The 26524-nt window shown below is 44.4% G+C and overlaps 1 protein-coding gene across 1 annotated transcript in view; it reads right to left on the minus strand.

Moving 5' to 3' along the window:
- The window catches only part of RRP15 (ribosomal RNA processing 15 homolog), a 45157-nt gene extending 37130 nt beyond the window's left edge, over positions 1 to 8027 (minus strand). Inside the window, exon 1 of the mRNA XM_030557490.1 lies at positions 7948 to 8027. Within this exon, the coding sequence (XP_030413350.1) occupies positions 7948 to 8011 (64 nt within the window). The 5' untranslated portion in view covers positions 8012 to 8027. The remainder of the gene's footprint in view (positions 1 to 7947) is intronic.
- Between the last annotated feature and the right edge of the window lie 18497 nt (positions 8028 to 26524).

A 26524-nucleotide genomic window follows, 5' to 3' on the forward strand; every position in this document is an offset into this window, starting at 1 on the left:
TATATTTTTTGTTCATTCAGATGGTCTTCTGCTTCCCTTTATTGGATATAATCAGGACATGATAATTGGGATCGAAGTAACCACCAACTTTCAGTCCAGTGATTTATTCCCTACAGTGAGATCCAAAGTAGAGTCACTTCATGTTGGGTGCACTACCTTTTGTCTATAATTTTAAGGAACTCTAATGATATTTTACTGCTGACTTCATGAGACCTCCAGCAGATATCTTCCAGATGGAAGACACCTCCCGCCCCCCACCCCCACAATTTTTCTTCCACACATTACAGACAGATGCTACGGCAAGGAGAACCAAAGAAAAGCCTATTCATAAAACTGTGCCCAACATGCATTTTCCCTTCACCTTCATCCTCCCTTCCCTAATCTCATCTCCTCTTTCACCCTCCATTTCCCCAACCTACAATCCCCACCACCACACCATGTCCCCAACTATACAATTCTCAAAATATTTCATTTGGACAGCAATAAAAGGGGTCATGCCTGAGGGAGAAAACACAGTCAGAACCAAGGCTCACAAAGCTTGCAAATGGAATTTTTGTACATGCACTTTTCAAGAAAGCAAATCCTTAACACATATTTAGTTAACTGTATAGAATACCTAGCTGAAGGAGGGAGGGGGAAAGATTTTGAAGAACTGAACTATTTCATCCCAGAGTCAGAATCAGCCCATCCCACTCCCAAAGGGTAATTTCTTATTTGCACAGGGCCAAGTGGTTAGTGAATTTTATAAGCCCAGCAAATTGGTAAGTTAAGTTCTTTGTCCAAGATCACTCGGCAAAGCAAGATGGAGCCATGAACAGAACCTAAAAGACTTGAGCCCCGGGCTCTTAATTTAAGCAAAACCAAGTAACCCAGACGAAACTGCAGTACCATTGCACACACTGGATAAACTCCTCTTGGAGTAAGGTCACTGTGCAAGGTACTATGCAACTCAAGTAAAGGTATCATGATCTGGCCCTGTTATGCTTATATGAACACTATTGTGAACAGTCAGCATTTGGATCGAATAAAACTGCAGTGTTCTCAGAAGTATATTTATTTAAGCCACAAAATTCCATTAGTGTTCTGTGTCCATGTCGTGATGCTGTATGCCCCATATGACCCATCATGAGAGTAGGAAGGAGAACGTCATGAGTGCTGATCCTGGAGTCAGCACAATGATAAAATGGAAGACATATTCTGCATCATCCCATCTTATTTAATAATTTCTAAAAGCTGCACTGTCCTTATACTACCAAGACATCTTCACGCACCCTGCTTCCGTGAGTCACCCGCAGGCTTCTGGACATGTGAGAATGGGGGTTAGCATGAAAACCTCCAAGCTTAGTTACCAGCTTGGATCTGGTACTTGCTGCCACCACCCAAAAAATTAGAGTGTTTTGGGGCACTCTGGTCCCCCTGAAAAACCTTCCCTGGGGACCCCAAGACCCAAATCCCTTGAGTCTCACAACAAAGGGAAATAATCCTTTTTCCCTTCCCCCCTCCAGGTGCTCCTGGAGAGATACACAGACACAAGCTCTGGGAATCCAAACAGAGTGACTCCCCCTCTCCGTTCCCAGTCCTGGAAACAAAAGCACTTTCCTCTTCACCCAGAGGGAATGCAAAATCAGGCTAGCAAATCCAACACACACAGATCTCCCCCTGATTTCTTCCTCCCAAATCACACAGCTGTTATCTATTGCCTACTAACACAAAGAATTTGCCAATTATTCAGCAATCCACTCTAGACCTCATCTATACCACAAAGCTGGACCAGTTTAATTTATGAGTTATTTAAACCAATGTGGTCCAATCAGTGCAAATCCCAGTGTTGAGATTTATTTTGGTTTAAGAGTGCTCACACAGCCTTTTGAACTGGTTCAACAAAATCAGTTTTAAAATCACACCTTTCATTAAACCAGTGCAACTTTCTCACATAAAGAAGATCTTCAAGCAATAGGACAGCTCTGAATTTGCCCTTCTAAAGGACCTTTAGTCTGAGGATCTCTTTATTAGCATTAGCTAAACTAGGCTCGTATTATTCCTAGCTTACAGATGGGGAAATTGAGACAGATGTAAACCTATTTACCACAGGTCAGAGTGAGTCAGCAGCACTGTCATGAGCAAAACTCAGGAGTCCTACACACCACCTTCATGTTGCTAACTCTTGCAACTTCATCACAAATCTGGTGAGATCTGATGTAAAGTTCTAGCTCCTGGATTCATGTGACTATGTGAGAATTTCAGCTTTGATTATAAAAAATCTTCTGGCCTTCCTGGTATTGAAGAAAAGCTTCAAAACATCATAGAAGTGTACCTTAAAGGCTCAGAATCCAGAAGACAAACAAAGTGAACCCAAAATGAATTACTTTTAAAACTCAAGATTTTTTGTCTGTGGGGCTGGCAACAGTGCTTTATAGACTTTAAAAAGCACTAGTTTCAGAAGAGCCAAATCAAAGCACAGCCTAACTGATTGTGAAGTCAGGAAAAAATAAAAACAACAATGGATCTACCCTTGCAGCTTCCAATTTGTAATTTAATTTACAGCTATCTAGAGTCAACTCCAAACACTACACATTGCTTAGATTAGTTTGAGAACAAAGTTTTATCTTCAGACAAATATCAGTTCCACCGCAAGAGACACATATAAAGCACCACTGAACTAGGGTCTGACTCAGCATTTGGAATGGTAAAGAGCTATGACTTAGTGCAGGGTTTCCCAAACTGTGGTCCGTGTAGATGAGCTTGATGTTCTATCATTTACATCAAAACAATTTTTGAAGGTGGTTGTACACGAACCAATAAAGTTTGGAAACTGCTGATGTAGTGACATTTTCCTTTGCTTCCAATCATAAAGTTACAGTCTTGGGGCTGGTCTACACTATGGGGGACAGGAGAGTGCCAGGATCGATCTAAGTTATGCAACTTCAGCTACACGAATAACATAGCTGAAGTCAATGTACTTAGATCTACTTACCGCGGCATCTTCACCGTGGTGTGTCGACAACAGACGCTTTCCTGTCAGTTCCCCTTGCGCTTTTTGTGAGGTGGAGTACCGGAGGCAACGCTAGAGCAATCAGCAGTCAATTTATCACACCTATATTAGGCATGATAAATCGACCCCTGCTGGATCGATCACTGCCCAAAAAGCCCTTAGTCTATACTTAAAAATTTTACAGGCAGAGCTGTATCATTCAGAGATGTGGAAAAAAAACCCACCACCCCGATCAATATAGCTATGCCAACAAAACCCCCAGCGTAGACGCAGCAATGCCAGCGGATGAGTGCTTCTGTCAACATAGCTAATGAATTTCAGGGAGGTGGTGTTCCTACACTGACAGAAATCTACACAAGCAGGCTATGCCAACACAGGCTCCATAGCACAGGCATAACCAAAGACTTTACTACAGAAATTGTAAACTGCCAAAGGGAACGGTAGAGCTAAAAATCACATGTGGTACCATGAAAGTTCAAGTGACCTTTCTTCTTTAGATAATTTAGAGACATTCCCATTGCCCACAGTAGTAACTAGAGAGGCTAGTCCTACTTACCAGTTTTGCATACTAAACAAATTTTTTCAACCAAGCATATTAATTGTGTGCATCTTGAAACATTTCTTAAAAATGCAGGATAAAGCATAGGTAGCTCAGACTAAATTGAAGTGGAGTGCTTCGTTTTAGCAATTTAATTCTGTTGAGAGAGGTTTTTAGGGCTCTATCTTGAACTACAAGAACTCTAACCTGGCATAATTTCAAAACCATGGTAGTAATACTGTAACCACATATGCACAGACTTTAAATAAGAATCAAACTCTCTCAGGATCTAGTTTTGCCTCTCTTAAAATACCTCTCTCTGTCTGAAACAAACAAGACCACCCTGGAGCAGGGTTCTGACATGGTTACCTTGACATCTACAGGACACTTTATCTTGCGACATATTGATTGAACAGAAGACAATTTTTCATTGGAAGAAAACTTTTTTTCCTTGCCCTTATTTTTAATCGAAAAATTAATCAGGTAAATTAGTAACTGAATGCTGCCAACAACATGTTAGGGGATGAAGATAATCACTAGAGGATTAAATGTACATCACTAAGGCATATTAGCAAACTGGTGCTGAGTTAATCTATATTGGCTGCTTCTATGCACATTTGTATTCTGTGCTGCCTCAAGTGGACTACTGTAGATCCTGCAGCAGGTGGAGATGTTTCATGTATATTTATTGAAAATAAATAAAAATAAAACTTTTCTTTCCGGAAAGAAACAGCAGTACACAGTTTATATACACTATCAAGTACTGCAGAGAACAACAGTGTTCTCTCAAAGGGGTTTTACACATCCAGGAATCAGCAACGACTAGAGCTACTGTAGTGCAAGGCAAATTAGGGGGGGGGGGGAGATGAGGGAGGGACCACACAAAAGCCCATACAAGAAAGCAGGAGGCAACCACAAAGCCTAAATGGAGGATCTCAGGGCTTGTCTACATCAGAAAGTTGCAGCGCTGGTGAGGGAGTTACAGCGCTGCAACTTTGAAGGTGTACACATCTGCAGGGCACCACCAGCGCTGCAACTCCCTGTTTGCAGCGCTGGCCGTACTCCCGTTTTGTCTCGGGTGTAGAGGATCCAGCGCTGGTGATCCAGCGCTGGTAATCCAATGTAGACAGTTACCAGCGCTTTTCTTGACCTCCGTGGAAGGAGGAAGCCTCTGGTAATCAAGCTGGTTTCCTTTCCCGGTTTGCTCTCTCGGTCCCGGAGCCACCCAGCAAACCGCAGGGAAGGAGACCTGCTTGCTCGGGGTTCCGGGACCGAGAGAGCAAACCGGGAAAGGAGACCAGCTTCGCCGCGGTTTGCTCTCGCGTTCCCGGAGCCAGCCAGCAAACCGCAGGGAAGGAGACCTGCTTGCTCGGGGTTCCGGGACCGAGAGAGCAAACCGCGGCCCGAGAGAGCAAACCGGGAACGCCGCGGTTTGCTCTCTCGGTCCCTGAGCCAGCCAGCAAACCGCAGGGAAGGAGACATGCTTGCTCGGGGTTCCGGGACCGAGAGAGCAAACCGGGAAAGGAAACCAGCTTCGCCGCGGTTTGCTCTCTCGGTCCCGGAACCCCGAGCAAGCAGGTCTCCTTCCCTGCGGTTTGCTGGCTGGCTCCGGGACCGAGAGAGCAAACCGCGGCGTTCCCGGTTTGCTCTCTCGGTCCCGGAACCCCGAGCAAGCAGGTCTCCTTCCCTGCGGTTTGCTGGCTGGCTCCGGGACCGAGAGAGCAAACCGCGGCGTTCCCGGTTTGCTCTCTCGGTCCCGGAACCCCGAGCAAGCAGGTCTCCTTCCCTGCGGTTCGCTGGGTGGCTCCGGGACCGAGAGAGCAAACCGCGGCGAAGCTGGTTTCCTTTCCCGGTTTGCTCTCTCGTCCCGGAACCCCCCTTGAAGCCGCCCAACAGCGCTGCAGTGTGGCCACATCTAACACCACTTGCAGCGCTGGTTGCTGTAAGTGTGGCCACTCTGCAGCGCTGGCCCTATACAGCTGTACTAATACAGCTGTAACAACCAGCGCTGCAAAATTTTAGATGTAGACATGGCCTCAGGCTACATGTACACTGGAAGCGCTACATACGGCGCAACTGCAGCGTTTCTGGTGAAGATGCTCTAAGCCTACCAGAGAGAGCTCTCCCATCGGCTTTATTACTCTGCCTCCCATGCCGTGTGGAAGCTACATCAACGCGAGAAGCTCTCTTGCCCACATAGCACCATCCACTCCAGCACTTAGGTTGGTATAACTCATGTTGCTCTGGCTGTGACATAAGTTATACTGAAGTAAGTTCTAGCATAGACAGGATCTCAAATGTTATTTGCACCCTAGCTAGGCCTGATCTACACTAGACAATTAAGTCGGCCTAACTATATCACTGAGAGATTGGAAAATTCACATCCCTAAGCAATGTAGTTAAGCCAACTTAATTTTCTAGTGTAGACAGCACTAAATCGACGGAAGAATTCTTCCTAGCTACCACCTCAGGGTAATGGAGAACTGCTCCTGTCAGCATCGAGAGTGTCTACACTGAAGCACTACACTTAGTGTGGACTCCATCAAAAAAAAAAAAAAAGTTACACTCCTCATCCCACATCATGCTCAAAAACCATGTAAAAAAACAAGGTTCCTGCAACTCCACAAGGAATATTTCTCACATGAAAAGAAGTCACTACACTTGCAGATTTAAAGTGCTGGGAGTTAAACCAGCCTTTAGAGACCATAGCAGGGAAAAGGCTGCCCAGTGTTTACACTTTCAGCTGGAAGCACACTGGCATGGCTACATTAGCAGCTCTTGCAAAGCCACAAAGAGCAGTGCATTGTGGTAGCTATCCCAGCATTCAAGTGTCTGCAACCTGCTTTTCAAATGCGGGAGGTGGGGTGGAGTGTGACAGGGGCTGTTTGGTATGTATGTGGGGGGAGAGAGAGTGGGTTTTTGGGGCACTGAGAGTGTGTCATCATGCTGTCTTGCAAGTTCAGACCCCCCCCCCCCCCCCCCACACACACACAGCAAGCAACATTCCACACTAATGGCTTCCTTTGCCCCGGAGCAGATAAGCCTGTGGGACCTCAGAAATGGAGCTTTGAAAGGGGATATCTGTATTCCAAAACAATGACAAGAGGGGCCACTTGACTTAAGGGGATTATGGGATGCTTCTGGAGGCCGAACAAAGTGCAGTAATGCAATACCTCATTCACACTGACGCTGGGGTGTTTCAGCCAAAGTGCAACAAGCCTTAGGGTATGTCCACACTACCTACCGGATCGACAGGTAGTGATCTATCAGGGATCAATTTATCGTGTGTAGTATAGACGCGATAAATCAATCCCCGATCGCTCTCCCGTCGACTGCTGACCTCCATCATTGCGAGAGGTAGAAGCAAAGTCTATGGCGGAGCCGCGGTCATTGATCCAGCGCTGCGAGGACGTGAAGTAAGTCATTTTAATTCAATCTAAGATACGTTGACTTCAACTATGTTATTCCCGTAATTAAAGTTGCATATCTTAGATCGATCCCTCCCCCCCAGTGTAGACCTGTGGATGGGCCAGGAGTTAGGGTGCCCGGAGCTGCTTTAATGCGCTCTAACTCGCAAATGTAGCCAAGTCCTAAGCTCCCACATGTGGCTTTCCCTGAGCCTTGGGTATATACAAGCTACGACAACAAAGAGTCCTGTGGCACGGTATAGACTAACAGATGTATTGGAGCCTTGGGTTCATACAGGCTAGGACAGGCCTTCTCCACCACAGGCTAAGCCTATTCACACCACTTGGGGGGCCACGTAAGGAAGATAAGTGACTGTTATTCCACAAGGAGATGCACAACACCCACCCTCACCCCCACCCCAGTAGATCAGTTACTGCCTGCTTCCCCTTGCATCCTACTGTTGTCTTTTCGTGCTGCTCTCCTGGGCAGCAGGGAGCCGAAAACAGGGATATCTTTAGGGGAAGCAACGGGGATTGGGCACAGGGCGAAGCGGGGAGGAAAACGGGAACATAGCAGGCTGGAGCGGAGGCTCTGGGAGGATCAGAGCACGGGAAGGTTGAGGAGCAGAAAGAGAAGAGGGTCAGGGGGTGGGGAAGGACAAAGAGAGGTTATGAAAAACCTATGGCGGGTGTGGGGGGAGCCTGGAAGATAGAAACAGGGACATTAGCAGCCTGCAGCAGCGAGGAACGAAAGAGGGGAAGAGATATGGACACCGAAAGGTGGCTTGTGGAGAAGACACCGGGGGGGGGGGTACAGATGCTCACGCAGAGCCCCTGGGCTGCGGATGTCCCGCACCGCACAGAGCCCCTGGGCAGGCTGGGGGGTGCCCGCGCTCTCACTAGGCCGCAACGAAACCGCAATTAGTTTTACTACATCCCCCCGCCCCAAGGCCAGGACTCTACCCGGTGCCCCCAGCCCCTCCCGAGGTCAGGAGCCATCAGCCCTTTACCGCTCTCCTCTGCCGAGTCGGCGGCGGCACCGACCCCACGTGGGACCTCCATGGCGGCCGCCATCTTGACCGCAGCGTGTCCCGCTAATCCCGCCCGGGCGGCGCCGCTAGAGCTATGAGCACGGGTTCCGCGGCCCCACTTCCTGAAGCTGCCTTCGCGGGGAGAAGCCGGGCCTCAGACTCACGGGGCGAGAGCCGCCACCTTACCCCGGGGGACTGTAAACAGGGGGACACCCGCTTCCCGCACAGCGGGGTTGGGCCCTTGCTCGGGTGGGGCGCAGTGTGGGCGTTTCAAAGGGGGCGGACTGGGGCAAAGCAGGAGCACGGGTGGGGAGCAGCAGCACTGGGGGGAGGTAGGGGCTGGGGAGCAGGAACACGAGTGGGGAGCAGCAGCACTGGGGGGAGGTAGGGGCTGGGGGGCAGGAACACGAGTGGGGAGCAGCAGCACTTTGGGGGGAGTTAGGGGCTGGGGGGCAGGAACACGGGTTGGGGGCAGCAGCGCTGGGGGAGGTATGGACTGGGGGGTAGCAGCGCTGGGGGGAGATAGGGGCAGGAACATGGGTGGGGGGTAGCAGCTATGGGGAAGGTACTGGCTGGGGGGGGCAGGAACACGAGTGGGGGGCAGCAGCACTGTGGGGAGGTAGGGACTGGGGGGATTTCATGGGACTAATCCAGGTTCGTATGGAGCTAGAGTTTGATTCCTTAATAAAATTATTTTGAAATACATTCCAGGTGGCAACTTTCCTTTTCCTCCTAAAAACCTGCAGACCTTGCTTGCAGGCTACTCTGCCATAAACTGTGTGATATTGGTAATCATATTATTTCAGTCCTGACTGTGTTCTTTGTATTAAAAGTAGCATCTAATTTTCATGGCTGCCCTGAAACAAGAAACATTCTAGTAAACAAGAGAGGGCTAGATAATAGATTACATGATGCGGTTGATATTGAACAATGTGAATGTTGGCAAGATTAATACATTTTATTTGATTTGAACAAATTATACTTGGACTCCCAGGTTCAAAGCCTACATTAGTGAGATAGCTACTGTCCTGCATCAAGGAGATATATTCCACCTTGCATAAAACCTTTCCATCAAGAATCCTCACCTTACCATGAGAGTTGCAACCTCTCACAGAAAATTCATCAAGGTTGACAAGATTTGCCAAGATGTTTTGAAGGAACAGGCAAGAGAGAGGTAAAAAGTGGGGAGTTATTTGTCATAGCAGAAGACTTTTTTATGGTACTGAGAACTACTCTTCAAGCCCATGCAATTACACCCATTGCGGCAGCTACGCTGTGGGTCCCCAGGCCTCTCTTTCCACATTTATGACATTTAAAATCTGGGACCTCTGGGGTCAGTATATTTGTGTCTTGAGGGTGTTTATACTGAAGTTGACCAGCTGCAACAATCTGGTAGCTAAAACAGCCAGGAGTTTCTCTGCCACTGAGGCAAAAATGACCTATGAAACCCTGCAAAGGGACCACTTCGGTATCCAAAAGATCAGGAGGCCATGATACTTTGGCTTTGCTGTGATGATGATGTTAGGATCATGCATTGTTTTAAAACTTCTGTAGTCCTGCAGACCTGACCCTCTTCGTTTAGGCTCTTTTCCTAGTCAGTATCTCCTGCACAGGAAGTGTATGCTTCCACTTAGTACTCTGATCCCCATAGACCCTGTGAATTTTTTCAGGAATCAGTCCTGAGCTACAAAAACAGACACATTTAAGTATTGTGTTCAGTGGCTCACAAAAAAAATCAATACTTTAGGCTCCTGAGAAATACTAAGCAAACACTGTGATAGTGATCAGCTTAGAATTGCTGATCTTGTTCCCACACTAGACAATATATTTTTATTCTTTGTTTTGGAGTACCTCCATCCAAAGGTAGGTGTTCCAGCCCTATCCAGTTCTCATCTAGCTCGTGGGAAAAGATTCAGGCCTTGCAGGTTCAGACAGCTTGGTCCAGGCTGAAATAATCTGTTCCATTTCTGAAATACATGGCAGCTGGGGATCCATGTTTAAATGTCACTGTCACAAAAACCTTAGGTTTCCCTTTGCACTGCAAGGACTTAGACAATCAACATTTACTGTGCCACAGTATTTGACTTTACTATGGTATTTGCTGTTTGCCATTTACTCGAAAGGTTAAAGCCAAAAATATGGCCATTGGTGATATAATATTGCTTTCTTAATTCAACCAATTTATCTTCCCTTCCCCATCTTTATACAAGTCTCATGTCAATTTGATCCAGGAAGCTGAATTGTGCTCTATTCCTGATTAACCAGCAGGGGTTGATGCTAAGAACACCAAACTCACCATCTTTCAAATGCCACCTTACTAGCAGCCTAGCATTTCCATCTAGAAACACAGGGCCCTGTCATTCTCCCATTATTTCCAGTGTGGAGGGGAGGAAGGAGAAGGTCCACCCCACTCTCAGTAGGGGGCGCCATGGTTGAAGCGAGAACTCAACAGCACCAGTGGGATGTACACTGGCCTCAGACAAAAAGGGAAAGTTTTTTTTCAGAAATGACATGACACTCTTTGCATTATTAAATCCCTCTTGAGGAGTATCCCAAAGGCAGCAGCTAAGGGAAGCTTAAGCAAAGCTATCATAGTCAAAGGGCTCTGTGTGAGTTTTCCCTGGCCTCCTTCTGGTTCTGGGGATTCTGCAAGTTCTCTGTATGGAACAATGGTGTAAGGACTATATTTTAATTCCAGCTAGAAAAGCTTTAAGAGTGGGAGGGGTTCTGCATGCAGGCTGGTGGGATCTTTAGTAAAGTGTGCGATCTGGACCTACCAGCAGTCAGACATCCTTCCTAGAGTAAGATGGGTTGAACTGTGGCGCTGTTTTAGGGAGCAGCTTGCTTTGTGTCTCTCTGTTTTGGGGTTCTTGTGTGTGATTCTGAATTCTAAGAGAATATAGTGTTACATTCCAACCTTTCAACAAGAATATTTATGTTTTTAATAAAAGAATACACAAAAGAATAAATGGACACAAATCTGACATCAGGAATCATAATATTCAAAAACCAGCAGGAGAACACTTCAAGCTCTCTGGTCACTCAGTAACAGACTTAAAGGTGGAAATCTTGCAACAGAACAGCTTCAAAAACAGACTTCAACAAGAAACTGCTGAACTTGAATTAATATGCAAACTAGATACCATCAATTTAGGCTTGAATAGAGACTGGGAACGGCTGAGCCATTACACACATTGAATCTATTTCCCCATGTTAAGTAGCCTCACACCTTCTTGTCATCACTACAAAAGCTTTTTTTCTCCAGCTGATAATTGCTCATCTTAATTAATTAGTCTCTTAGAGTGGTAGGGCAACTCCCACCTTTTCATGTTCTCTGTATGTGTATATATATCTCCTTACTATATGTTCCATTCTATGCATCCGATGAAGTGGGCTGTAGCCCACGAAAGCTTATGCTCAAATAAATTTGTTAGTCTCTAAAGTGCCACAAGTACTCCTGTTCTTTCTGCGGATAAAGACTAACACAGCTGCTACTCTGAAACCTATGTTTTTAATCTGATTTCTATGTATATACTGTGAACATATCAGAAACCCACTGCATCAGGGTTCTATGGCACAGTAGTAAAAAGACTTAATCCCCGAGTACATTACCATCTCCCCTGGTGCTACCACTGCTGAAACTGCCCTGGTAGTGAATTTTAGGTCCCAGTTTTCCTAATGTAGACAGGGCCACTGAGACAAGGAACATATCTTAATCTAAGCAATATAGGTGCATCTACACTGCAAAAATTCAAAACCATTATTCACCACCTATGCAACCCCCACCAGTGCTAACTATGGTGGAAGTTATATTGGTAAAAATGCCTGCCCCCGTCTATACTATGGCCTCCACTGTTGCACTGACTAGTGTAGCTGCACCCATGGAGGATCCTGGGTCCCAATTTTTCCATTGTAGATGCACCCTAGAAGGCTTAAACACAGTTTCATACATTCTTTCAAGCCTCAGTAACAAGACAGAAGTTAGCTGAGATACTTCAAAGCATATTCGTAGTTCTAGTTATTCAAACTGTACAGAATGTAAAGGGTGATTCAGGTTTCTGAGTCAGATCCTCAGCTGATGTATATTGGTATAAAGCTTTTGATACAGTCTCCCACAGTATTCTTGCCAGCAAGTTAAAGAAGTATGGGCTGAACGATTGGACTATAAGGTGGATAGAAAGCTGGCTAGATCGTCAGGCTCAACGGGTAGTAATCAACGGCTCCATGTCTAGCTGGCAGCCGGTTTCAAGTGGAGTGCCCCAAGGGTCGGTCCTGGGGCTGGTTTTGTTCAATATCTACATTAATGATCTGGAGGATGGCATGGACCGCACTCTCAGCAAGTTTGCAGATGACACTAAACTTGGAGGAGTGGTAGATACGCTGGAGGGTAGGGATAGGATACAGAGGGACCTAGACAAATTAGAGGACTGGGCCAAAAGAAACCTGATGAGGTTCAACAAGGACAAGTGCAGAGTCCTGGACTTAGGAGGAGAGAGTCCCATTCACTGTTACAGACTAGGGACCGAATGGCTAGGAAGCAGTTCTCCAGAAAAGGACCTAGGGGTTACAGTGGACGAGAAGCTGGATATGAGTCAACGGTGTGCCCTTGTTGCCAAGATGGCTAATGGCATTTTGGGCTGTATAAGTAGGGGCATTGCCAGCAGATGTGATCCCTTGGGATGTGATCATTGCCCTCTATTCGACATTGGTGAGGCCTCATCTGGAGTACTGTGTCCAGTTATGGGCCCCACACTGCAAGAAGGATGTGGAAAAATTGGAAAGAGTCCAGCGGAGGGCAACAAAAATGATTAGGGGGCTGGAGCACATGACTTATGAGGGGAGGCTGAGGGAACTGGGATTGTTTAGTCTGCAGAAGAGAAGAATGAAGGGGGATTTGATAGCTGCTTTCAATACCTGAAAGGGGGTTCCAAAGAGGATGGATCTAGACTGTTCTCAGTAGTACCTGGTGACAGAACAAGGAGTAATGGTCTCAAGTTGCTGTGGGGGAGGTTTAGGTTGGATATTAGGAAAAACTTTTTCACTCAGAGAGTCGTGAAACACTGGAATGGGTTACCTAGGGAGGTGGTGGAATCACCTTCCTTAGAGTTTTTTAAGGTCAGGCTTGACAAAGCCCTGGCTGGGATGATTTAGTTGGGAACTGGTCCTGCTTTGAGTAGGGGGTTGGACTAGATGAACTCCTGAGGTCCCTTCCAACCCTGATATTCTTGATTCTATGGTGCAGCTCTACTGACATCAATAAAGCTATGGTAATTTACACTGGCTGAGGATCTGGCCCTCTAATCTGATTTGCAGTTTTGCATCAGACTATTTTTGTCATGACCTCTGAATTTTATACCTTCCAGATACCTACTAAAATAGTACGGTATTTTTAAATTAATTTTATATTTCTTAATTGCAAAACAAGCCAGTTTAGCCAGAAAACCATTTATCTTATACAGGAGATTATTGGAAAATGTGACTTCAGGGTCACACCGTACTTACATTTTCAAAAGGCTGCTATGCCACAAATGCAATAAATATAATACTAACATGCCATAGTGTGCTGCATGCTAATTTCCATATTCACTATGCAAAAACATCATGAGCCAAAGTCCTCTTTGGTGAAAAGCCATAATAGTCTGTGGAGTTACACTAGAGATGAATTTAGCCCTGTGTTAGGCTCACTTCAGTTTAAAAGACATCCATTGCATGGGAAAGAGTGAGAAATTGAAATTATTATTCTGTTTGCTGTTCACTCAGAGAATCAGCTATAAAAAGATGAATAAAACATTTATTGCATCCTCTTCAAAATATAAAGATGTACCATTTTAGTCATGATGTGTCCATGTGCTATTTTGAATAGGGTTTTTTTTCCTACTTACATCAGAAATATCCTGTAAAAAGAAAATAGGCCTCAGTGTTATAAAAAGGTAAATCAGAAAAGGAATAGATACGTGGATATTGGATAGATGTCTAGCCCCACTCCAGTTCCTTTGTCCCACTTCAGCAGCGCAAAGGGACTAAAAAGCTGGCCTAAACAGCCAGTGGAGGATTCCCTTTATAAAGGGGTAGCATAGAACCAGTGTAGCCAAGTCTTTCCCTCTTGCTCCTGCCTGCTCCCCCACATCGCAGAGGCCAGGGAGGAAGCATGACCAGAACACACTGCACTCTGGTTATCCTGGGCTGGCAGAACAGCCGCTTGGGGAGCTTGTTACTGACACAAACTAGAGCAGCCCTGAGGCTATTCCAGCTTGGGCTGGGGACTGAAACAGGATTGAGGAGGCGGTATGAAGAGTGGCAGAAAGCCATATATGCCTCCCCCACACACACACACACTCAGTGCAGGAAGCACAGCTCTGGTGCACTTGAGGATTTAGCCCTAAATATTTAAATTGTATACATGTCATGATAGCCGTGGAATAAATGGCTTTTATTTCTATGTCCATTAAATAAACTGCAGAACCAAGGAATAAACTGCATATATTCACCAACTTTGACCTTCTCACCTGCACTTTCACCCTCCTCCCAGGTTATTATGACTTTCCAAATATCTTAAAGGCTTTCAAACAGCTGCCCTTTTTAATAAAAGGAACTTGTCACAAAAATTTCTTCCCAAATGAGAAATATCTTCCTCACACTCCCAAATTACACTGGTCACAGATTTAGGTTGGATAAATTTTAGTCCTGGACCAGTAACAGTTTTAATATACAATATCTGGCAGACTAGAAATGGGACCTTTGTTTGGCACAAGGACTGAGATCCCTTCCTTTTAATAGTAATAGGCATTTGCTTTTCATTCTGGTGGTTCATGACTGAGCTGGCATAAAACACTATTCCTATATCATTTTTAGAGGGTCACATCAGTTTATTAGTACTTTCAGTCACTCCAAGGCCATCATAGCAATTCATAGAGTTAAGGCCAGTGGGGACTGTTATGATCATGTACTCTAGGCTGACCTCCTGCATAGCGCAGCCCATAGAATACAGGAACTATGGCGACTTGGTTTTGCAAGAGGAGGGATATAAAGAGTACCAGTTAAAACATGTCAAATTTAAAAAGGTTCTCAAGTAACTTTCTCCTAAAATGTGCTCTAAACAAAACACATGAAGGCTTGTCATTATTAATAATTGTTACTATTATAGTGGTAGCCAGAGGCCCCTGTAGGTATGGGAGTCCCATATGTGCTATGCAAACATTTGTCAAGACATAGTCTTTGCTTGTAAAGCTTACAAGCTATGGTCCTAATGCTACAGCTTGAACATGGGGTGAACCCCTTTCCCAGTGTGGCTCCTCATTGACTTAAATGGGACTCAGTGTGGGTTATGGATCCACCAGAGCAGATTTTCAGCAGGACCTAGTTTCAGACAAGATGCAACATGTGGGTGTTACTGATCTGAGACTGGAAGATTGATTTTAAGATGGTAAAGTTCAAATATCATAGAATCATAGAAGTATTGGACTGGAAGGGACCTCAATAGGTCATCTAGTCCAGCCCCCTGCACTCAAAGCAGGACAAAACAGCTAGACCATCCTGTCAGGTGTTTGTCTAACCTGTTCTTAAAAATCCATCATGCTGTTGTTTGCCTTAGAAATAGCAGTAGATAGGTCTACCAATGTTACATTTTGAACAATGTTAATAGTTGGAGTTTTTAACTAATTATTACACTATGTATTTTATAAATGAGACTTTTTAGTTTCTGCTAATTTTCTACTTCTTTTATTTTATGCTTTGCTCTGCACAGATGATGTTCTATCATTCCTTTCCTTCCCCCGCCCCGCCCAATCCTGTCAATTGCACTGGAGATAGAAAATTCAGTTTGGGGACCTCAATATCAGAAAAAAATTGACAAAGTGGAGGGAGCTTCAGCTTCGGCCGGGCTTCGGCCCCAGGCCCCAGCAAGTATAATTCCAGCCCTGGCGACCCCATTAAAATGGGGTCATGACCCACTGTGGGGTCCTGATCCACACTTTGAGAACCACTGCCATAGAGTTTACCACCTGCTATTGTGTTGAGAGAAGAAGACCTGGAAAAGAGAGGTAAGATTCAGAAGAGACGACAGAAAATAAAGTGAGGAGGCCGCACAAGGCTAGAGAAGACTGGGATAAGAAAACAAAGTAAAGAGAAGTAGGAGAGGAGACAGAGATAAGACAGCAGAATATTTAAAGAGGAAAAGAGGCTATTCCCTTGGGTTTTTTGCTTTTGTTTTTCTTTACTTTCTGGCAATACAAGCACAGATGTGTAATCCTGCTACAGCACAGGGGGATGGACAAGATGACCTCTTTAGGTTCCTTCTAGCCCTACATGTTAATGATTGTTTTTCTAGATAATACAGAGGATAAGATTCCTTGTGTGTTCAGAGACCATATTTCTTGTAACTACATAGATTAATCCACAATTTATGTCAAGAACAAAATATATATATGAAAACGAAATCCACAATCCAAAACTAACTTTTTGTTGTCTTTGGTGGTTTTGGGCTAGGTGTCTTATGCCCACAACTTAAGCAGTGTTTGTGTGTATTAATTTCCCCTAATTATTCTAGCTTAAGAAAGGCTCTAACACAGCAACAGCTTTTTTCACAAAAATCCTGTTGTGAAAGTATCCAGTTGGCTCAGGAGCTCCACTTTCATGAAGGTCCTTTTCTTTGTGGAAGCAGCCACTGTTTTATCAAAGTTTTCCCTCTACAACACAACTTTAATGCTGCTGGGCTTGAAAAACCCACTTCTCCTCTGCTGGCATAGGCCCCAGATTTGGATGGAGGACATTTTACTGAGGCCGTATTGTACTGCTCCCCTAAAGTAATCAACATTTTGCTAAACCAACACTTTTTGCCTTTCTTGGTGAAAATGAAACTTTTTCATGTTCTTCATTAGCTCATCATTGTATCTGAGGAATGCAGAATTACACATAATGTTTACATAGGGACCTCGGACACAGCAGTGATTCCTTTCACAAAGGACAAGAGCTACTTCTCTACCAGCTAGCTGTGTTTACAAAAATCCTAGTATTTATCAAAGTAGCAGTTGCCTTGTCATAGACCCTATTAGTTCACTCTGCTCCTAAACTGGCTTAACAGTTTGATGAAGACCAGGATCTTTGACACTGGTAGTCATTTTCTTCACTACGAGCAGGAGTTCCTGAGCTGCTATGCAGTTTCATGAAGAACAGGATCATTGACACAGTCGCTTTTGTTCTGTTTCGATGATTTCCTAATGTTTTGCTTTGGTGTTGTTCTCTGTGAAACTGTTTAGCTAGTTGTCATAACGATGAAGGGAAGGGTAACAACCCTCCTGTATACAGTACTATAAAAGCCCTCCTGGCCAGAGGCACCAAAATCCTTTTACCTGTAAAGGGTTAAGAAGCTCAGGTAACCTGGCTGACACCTGACCCAAAGGACCAATAAGGGGACAAGATACTTTCAAATCTTGGGGGTGGGCGGAAGGCTTTTGTTTGTGCTCTTTGTTTTGGTGGTGTTCGCTCTTGGGACTAAGAGGGACCAGACATCAATCCATGTTCTCCAAATCTTTCTGAACAAGACTCTCATATCTCAAACTTGTAAGTAACAGCCAGGCAAGGCATATTAGTTTATCTTTGTCTTCTCAACTTGTGAATTTTACCTTTGCTAGAGGGAGGTATCCCTGTTTTGTTGTAACTTTGAAACTAAGGCTAGAGGGGGTTCCTCTGGGCTTTTTGAATCTGATTACTCTGTAAAGTTATTTTCCATCCTGATTTTACAGAGATGATTTTTACGTTTTCTTTTTAATAAAATACTTCTTTTAAGAACCTGACTGATTTTTCCATTGTCCAAAGACCCAGAGGTTTGGGTTTTTGATCACTTTGTAACCAGCTGTTTAGGATATTATTCTCAAGCCTCCCCAGGAAAGAGGGTGTAAGGGCTTGGGGGAAGAGGAACTCCAAGTGGTCCTTTCCCTGTTTCTTGTTAAATCACTTGGTGGTGGCAGCGTACCAGGTTTTAACCTAAGTTTAGGGGGCTTTCATGTGGGGCTCCACATCTGTACCCTAGAGTTCAGAAAATGGGGAAGGAACCCTGATACTAGTGCAAGAGCTTTCCTGAAGTTTCATGGAGCTCCTAGACTTTGCTGAACCAGCAGCCATTGCTTCAGAGAACCCTAGTCATCATAAGCCTTGTTCTCTGCTGGCTAACTATGGTGCATAAGGATTCATTTATGGCCAATAATAGTAATTGTTTTAAATTCTTTTTGTTAAATAACAAAATTACATAGCCCCAGCAAGCCCATCAAATGCCCACTATGTACCTTTAAAAACAATTTTCTTCAGTTTGTAGTTTACATTGGAGGCCCCTGCAAAAATCATGAGACTCAGGCCATGTCTACATCTAAAATTTTGCAGCGCTGGTAGTTACAGCTGTATTAGTACAGCTGTATAGGGCCAGCGCTGCAGAGTGGCCACACTTACAGCAACCAGCGCTGCAAGTGGTGTTAGATGTGGCCACACTGCAGCGCTGTTGGGCGGCTTCAAGGGGGGGTTCGGGGAACGGGAGAGCAAACCGGGAAAGGAGACCCGCTTCGCCGCGGTTTGCTCTCGCGTTCCCGAACCCCCTGAAAACCGCAGGGAAGGAGACCTGCTTGCTCGGGAACGGGAGAGCAAACCGCGGCGAAGCGGGTCTCCTTTCCCGGTTTGCTCTCGCGTTCCCGGAGCCACCCAGCAAACCGCAGGGAAGGAGACCTGCTTGCTCGGGGTTCCGGGAACGAGAGAGCAAACCGGGAAAGGAGATCAGCTTGATTACCAGAGGCTTCCTCCTTCCACTGAGGTCAAGAAAAGCGCTGGTAAGTGTTTACATTGGATTACCAGCGCTGGATCACCAGCGCTGGATCCTCTACACCCGAGACAAAACGGGAGTACGGCCAGCGCTGCAAACAGGGAGTTGCAGCGCTGGTGATGCCCTGCAGATGTGTACACCTTCAAAGTTGCAGCGCTGTAACTCCCTCACCAGCGCTGCAACTTTCTGATGTAGACAAGCCCTCAGAATGTGAACTTTAGAACTCACATGGATGATCCTATTTTCTTTAAGCTCCCAAGAAAAATCCATGCTATACTCAGATATTATGTACAGAAAAATTGGGTCAGATCTACCCTTTTTTTCCCCTGTCAAAAAACAGGATGGACTTCCTCTTTAAGTGCAAAACAGAACACAGGTTTAATGATGGTGTCCCAATGGGGTGTAACATGGTCACAGCTATGAAGTCCTTTATTTTTGTATCAGATCCAAAGCCCATTGAAATCAGCTCCTTTAAGGGCTTTGGATCAGACCCTTTATCCCAAATTTAACACAATTTAAAAATAATTAAGAAAACATATATAAGGATATATAGTCCCTTGTTCTATTAGAAGAATTCTTACTGATATCCATCAGAAATGAGCATGAAGACATTCCCCATAGGCTTCCATGGTATTATAATACACTTACAGTATGTAGAAGACTTGAATGTTATCCAAAATAAATAGCGGTGGTTTGGTTTGGGGCTTTGTTTCTTTCTTTTTCGCCTCACTTTCCCCTGTTGCTTCTACCACTCGCCTCTCCTTCATTTTGTGAACAAATTGCCTTGAATCACACATATCCCCAGAACAATTGCCCTTTCAGTTCCAGTGAAGGCTGAATCCCAGGCCAATATGAGAAAGTTCAAAATGTTTGCTACCTTCATAAGTCATATTCACGGTCTGATTCCCATACTACAAAAGATCAGTAACAGCAGATAGAAGATGAGCTTGCTAAAGCTCTCCATTGGCTCTAGACTTCAACATGTTTGTTTCCATTTTCATTTCTGTAGGTTAGCTGGTCCCAAGTTATCCCTAAGCATTTCAGATCATTTACCAATGAAGAAAGAAGAACCAGCAGTGAGCAAGTCAGTTAACTATATTGCACCTACATCCAATAGCCAATGTTCTAGCAATACTTGCCGAGTCTTTTATTAATAAATAACAATAAAATCCTATATATTCCTTTACAAACATTTTAGCTACTGAAAGGGAGGTGGCAGGGGGTGGATGGGAGCAGAGGGGAACAGAGACAGGCTGGGAGTAGAAGTGTTTATAAACACTAGAGCACACTCCCCCCCATCCCAAACCTGGAATGGAGGGAGGAAAGAAGTCCTGAGTCTCTACATTCCTCTGAGGTCTGCATATATCTGTGAAACCTACTGGCAAAGTATGTGTCTCATCACCTGCTAGCAGGGCCGGCTTTAGGGCGATTCCCCCAATTCCCAGGAATTGGGCCCCATAGCGTCTGGAAGAGGGGCCTTGCACCCTCCACCGAAGTGCCGCCAGAAACACCGGCAACTGATTGAGCTGCCGCCTAATTGCCGCCACTATCTTTGGCAGCAGCTCAATTGCTGCCGCTGTCTTCGGCGGCATTTCGATGGCAGCTCTTTCAAATCAGGACCCGCACCTCCTAAAGCCGGCCCTGCCTGCTAGTGGCTGGTCCATATAGATAACAACAGCCTTCTAGTGTTATTGGAAACTTCATCAGCTCAAGTGGTAGAGGTCTGTGTTGTGGATCCCAAACCTGCTGGTTACCCAAATGGGAGGGGGGCCAGTGTGGGTCCACATACTTAAATTTCTGTTTTCAGAGTTTTTTTAAAAATTGAGAAATCATATCCCAAAGTACTACATTAAAAGAACATTATTAAGGTTGCAAAGTCAAGCATTCAAAAATTAGGAAATGCCAGAATTCAGATTGCCTGTGCATTACGGATGAACATAATCCATAATTGGATGCATTATGATAAAGTTGTTAATTACATGAACATATATTATTTTTTCCATGGGGTAGGTCTCTATCTCTCCTGTTGAAGCTGTTCCACTTTGTATAACTACTTAGAATCATCAGGCCAGAACAAGAGAATGACTCTCTAGCCTAGTCATTTAGGCACCCCCCATGGGAGACAAAGGGTCCAGTGCTCCCACTCCGGTGACTAATAATTTATTCAAAATGGAACAGCTTCAACAGGAAAGACTGAGAGAAATCCATATCAGATTATCTCATACCCCACTAGTTAATGCACTCATCTGAGAGGTGGAAGATCCCTTTTTAAATCCCCTCCTGCCAGAAGGGAGAACTGAACCTGGGATTCCCATATCCCTAAGTGAGTGCTCCATCAATCAGGTAGAAGTTATGAGAAAGATGGCAGCACTTTCTCCTCTGGCCATTTAGCATGGACTGAGGCAGGCATGTAATTCTTTCTCACAAGACGTGGTTTAGGCACCTCACTCCAAGAGCAGGGATACAGGATGTAAGACAGTCCCAGCCCCAGTGAGCAATGTCCAGACACCACCTGTTCTCCCATATGGGAGAATGCTCACTTTTGCAGAGGGGGCATTTTGCACTCCTATGCCAAAAAGTGGTGACTAGAGCTGGGTGAAATTTTTCTGAAGAATAGTTTATTTGACAACAAATGCAGTTTTGGGTCAACTAAAACTATTTGCAAATTTGTGTCATATTCAGCAAATAGTTTTGGTGAAAATAAATATTCAAAAAGTTGCAATGTTTCATTTCCACATTTTCAAATTAAATGTTTTGACTTTCCATTTCAAAACAATGTTTCATTTTGAAATGTAGCGACTTTTAAATTTAAAAAACAATAACAAAATTTTTAAAAACCACAAACAAAATTAAAAAAACAGCAAAAATTGTTTTGCGTTGAACAAATTGTTTAGCTCAACACAAAACAATTCTTTTTTTTTTTCCATTTCAGTGAGAAAAAGAGAAAAAAATCAATTTTGGGTCAAATAAACAGACACTTTTCCTGATTTTTCAGTTCAACGACCGAACCAAAAAACCATATCATCATATCAGCCAATTCCTTGCTCAGGTCTAGAGGTTTAATCACTCCCGTGATCCTAAGTCACTTGTCAGCAGGGATGAAAGTAAGGCAGTACGGGCTGGTACGGCACACTGGTAAAATGGCCGCTGGTACCGGCCCCTACCACCTTACTTTAAAGCACCGCCACAGCAGTGCTTTAAGTACCCTGCTTAACGCGCTGCCTAACGTCGCTGCCGCAGCAGTGCTTTAACGTCACTGCTGCTTTTGCACCCCCCGTCGGCGGCCCTGTCGGGCCCTGCAGGGCCTCTGATGGGAAAGTGCAAAAGGGGCAGCAATGTTAAAGTGCTGCTGCTGCGGCAGCGCTTTTAGCAGGGTCTTTAAGCACTGCCATGGCAAAGACCCTGCTTAGAGCACTGCTGCAGCACTGCTTTATCGTCCCTGCCTCTTTTGCCTCCCCTGGCTGCCAACCGGGCTGGTGGGGGGGGAAGGAGCAGCTGCCCCAGGGCCGGTGATTTAAGAGGGCGATAGAGGCAGCCTGGAAAGGCTGGCTGGGGATGCTGACCCCGAGCACCACCCCTTCCACCCGAGGCCCCATCTCTTCCAAGGGGGCCAGAGTTGGACCCCATATCGGTAAGTTTTTCAATTTTACTTTCACCCTTACTTGTCGGGTATCCGTGTAACTCCATTTGTGCAATGCTCATTCTTATTGTGCAATGTGTATGCAGTTGTGAGAAAGATACCAGAACACACTGTAAACGCATGGCCCACTTTAAAAAAAGCCACATCCTAGCCTGACTCTGAAACTCCTGCTGCTTCTGCTGACAATCCAGTTTCTGACTTGCTTTAGAAGACAGCAGGTCAGATTCTGCTCTCACTTCCGCTGACATAATTATAGTCAGTGGAATTACTGGAATTACTTCTGATTGACACCCGTGTACCTGAAACCAGCCAAACATCCTTAGGACAATTTTTGGAAAAAAAGTAAAGACCTAATTTGACATCACAAAATGTGAATTAATAGTGCTGTATAGAAGTTTGCCACAGGTCAAATCCTGTTCTCATTTACCCTGATGTAAAACTAGAATAACAACATGGAGTTTACTAATGTCAGTGGAGTATGTCAGATTTGCATCAGTGTTACCAAGAGAAGGCTGTGGCTATGGCTACATTAGAGAGCTTACAGAGGTACAGCTGCACTGTAGCACTGTAGCTAAGCCAACGGGAGAGAGCTTTACCATCACCTTAAATCCCCCCCACCCCACAAAATGAGCAGTGGTAGCTATGTCAGCAGCTCTCCCATCAACATGGTGCTGTTCACACCAGCTCTTAGGTAGGTATAATTTACGTCACTTGAGGGTGGGGGCTTATTCACACCTCTGAGTGACATAAATTATATCAACCTAATCTGTAGTGTAAGAGTCAGCTTCATGTACTTCTGGTTGCAAATAAGACCTCATGGAAAGATTTTGAGACTTAGATAGATTTAGAAAGTCCTGTCATGCTCTCCGGAAATTGGAAAGAGACTATATGACTCATACAGGTCAAATACCTCCTTAGCACCCGCCAGCTGAATACTTAATGCCCATATCAGAATGAAGTGTACAATCAAGGAAATGAGAGTCACAGGATAGTGGTGTGGTTTGTATGCAAAGAAGATGCTGCAAGGACAATTCCTGTAAATTCTACACAGATTTGTGTCATTCTGACAATGCACACATCTCAGGGGTTATGCAGCAACCTTAACAAACTCCAGGAAAAAGATCATCACCAGAAAGTGATTTGATGAAGGATGCGTTATTCAGTGTTTCAGAACAGCTGCAGGGGAATTAAAGTCCCAGGTTTAACAGGATTCATATATATTTGTATTAACATGTTTATTTGTTATGGGAACCCTTGCTAGATATGCCCAATTATTATCTTAAATTATAAAATCTTTCTGAATCAACATTGTTAGCAATTACTGCCATCCTCATAAAACCTGGTAAAGCCTCACTGCAGTTACTTTGCACAGACCATTAACATCATTATTAAATACAGATGCAGAAGGTTTAGCCAAAATGCTACCGTAGCTACAGGGCAAGAATTGGTATTGGAAGGTTAAAAAAATATCCCTTTGTGTTAGTAGATAAAGCAAAATATAAAGTTCCCAGCAACCTCTTAAGCTGGGAATAACCATTAAAATAACTTCAATGTTTTTTAAAAATAACACATTCTGTTCAACTAAGAGATATGATAGCCCTGATTTATAACTGAACCTGAACTTTGCTTCCAGAGACAAAAGTGAATTATACTAGTGTCATAAACAGATAGTTAAGGGTTCATGTCTCTTTTACCTGTAAAGGGTTAACCAACAGGGAACCAAACACCTGACCAGGGGACCAATCAGGAGACAAGATACTTTCAAATCTCGGTGGAGAGAAGCCTTTGTTTGTGTTTTTTGGGTTTTGCTTTGTTCTCTCTGGGCTCTGAGAGTGACCACATGTACCTACAGGCTCTCTAATCTTCTATTCCAATTTAGTAAGTACAAAAGGTAGAAAGGTGGTTTAGTCTTTTTAATTGTTTTTGCTTTATTTGCAAATGTGTATCTGGCTGGTAGGGGTCTAATGTGTATTTGGCTAAAAGTATTTTAAATTGTATTTTGCTGGGGGGAGGCTTCTTTCTAGTTTCTATAAGCTGACAGACCCTGTAATATTCCATCTTGAATTTACAGTCATTTTCTTTATTCTTTTTTTCTTTTATTAAAAGTTTTGCTTTTAATTTTTCCCCTTGTTGAGGCTCAAGGGAATTGAGTCTGTACTTAACGGGGAAGGAGAAGGGAGGGGGAGAGAAAAGTGGGGGGAACCCACCTGATTTCTCTGTGTTGTGATTCAAGAAGTTTGAATCACGGTGATCTCCTAGTGTACCCAGGGCAGGAAAGATCTGGGAGGAAGAAAGGAGAAGGGGGAATCCCTTTGTTTAGATTCACGGAGCTTGAATCTATATATCTCTCCAGGAGCCCAGGGAGAGAACACCTGGAGGGGAGGAGGGGGAAGGGAAATGATTTATTCCCCTTTGTTGTGAGACTCAAGGAATTTGGGTCTTGGGGGTCCCCAGGGAAGGTTTGGGTGAGACCAGAGTTTATCAGGCACTCTACTCTAAATCCTGATTGGTGGCAGCACTACAGGATCTAAGCTGGTAATTAAGCTTAGGGGAATTCATTCTAGTACCCATATTTTGGACGCTAAGGTTCAGAATTGGGAATTATACTATGACAACTAGCAATTGCACTTATGTATACAACCCACTTAAGGCCAGATTCTGACATTCTTACTTTGAGTAGCATCTGACTGCATGAGTGGTCTCTTTGGGCTCAGTGTCAGACTGGTTGATAGTCAGGCTTCTGAAGCCTGATACATCAAGGTAGAGTAAGTGCTTATTAACTTTAAGGCATGAGTAGTTCTACTCAGGGGCAGCTCCAGGCCCCAGCACGTCAAGTGCGTGCTTGGGGCAGCAAGCCGTGGGGGGCACTCTGCTGGTGCCGCGAGAGTGGCAGGCAGGCTGCCCTCAGCGGCTTACTTGCGGAGGGTCCGCTGGTCCCGTGGTTGGCGGACCTCCCGCAGGCATGCCATGGAAAGTAGCCTGCCTACTGTGCTTGGGGCGGTAAAATTCCTACAGCCGCTCCTGGTTCTACTGAGGCCTATGGGACTACTTGTGTGATTAAAGTTAAGCACAGGCTCAAGTATCTTGCTGAACTGGGGCCTGAATAGGTGAATAATAAGTTATGTCTGGAATTTTGCAGCTGCATTTAATTACTGATACCTACCATATTGTAAGATGTTTTGTAGAAAAAATTAGATCTAAAGTTTTTCTTCCGATGACTAAAGCATGATGGGAACTGGTTACTATTGGCCTCTTACCATCAGTCTTCCAAATTGTGTCACTTTTTTTAGGAAGATGGAGTTTGCCAGCAGTACCGTCAGCAGTGCCACTTACAATTTAACATATGAAGTTTAATTCTGAACTTAGAAATACTGGAGCAATTTCCTTTATTTCTGAAAATCAAATATTATTGCTGCCTCTTTCATCATCATATAATAGTGAATATGTGTAAATAGAATGGAATCCAGTTCACTCTCCCTTAGCTGAATGGGATCTGTGGGACTAATAGTGGTAAAAACGTGTTTAAGCATGAGGACATGACTCAAGAGCCACGTTCTATCATTGGACATATGTGAATGGAAAATGACATTTATGCATCATAGGATCACTTAGGGTAGATATAGGTATGATCCATCAAATCATCCAGCCTATCTCCCTGCAAAGGTGTTTTCATTTTATTATGTTACTAAATCTACACAGCGGCATGCAGTGCACTAGGTATTTGAATTGTATCTCACATTAATACTTACCTGTACAGCAAACAGAAATAAATGTGTATCAGTGGTGATTAAGTCTTCTTTGCCCTGCACTCATGAAACATGTATCCTCAAAGGAAGCCATATGGCTATTTTTCATATAGTTTGAGGGGACTCCTTTTTTAAGTCAAAGACCAACAGCAATGGGTGCAATCCTGGCTCCATTGAAGTCAATAACAAAACTCCATTGACTTCAATGGAGCCAGGATTTCACCCAAAGCCTTTATTCCTTACCCAAGAACCATCAGTAGTAAGAGTCTTTATTTTCAATTCCTTGCTTAAAAACTTTGAGCTCTAAAGGTATGCATTTATCATGATGATGGAATGATTAATGGACAAACCAATTCTGATAAAAAT

Source organism: Gopherus evgoodei, chromosome 3 (assembly GCF_007399415.2).
Source record: "Gopherus evgoodei ecotype Sinaloan lineage chromosome 3, rGopEvg1_v1.p, whole genome shotgun sequence".
Classification (NCBI taxonomy): Eukaryota; Metazoa; Chordata; order Testudines; family Testudinidae; genus Gopherus; species Gopherus evgoodei.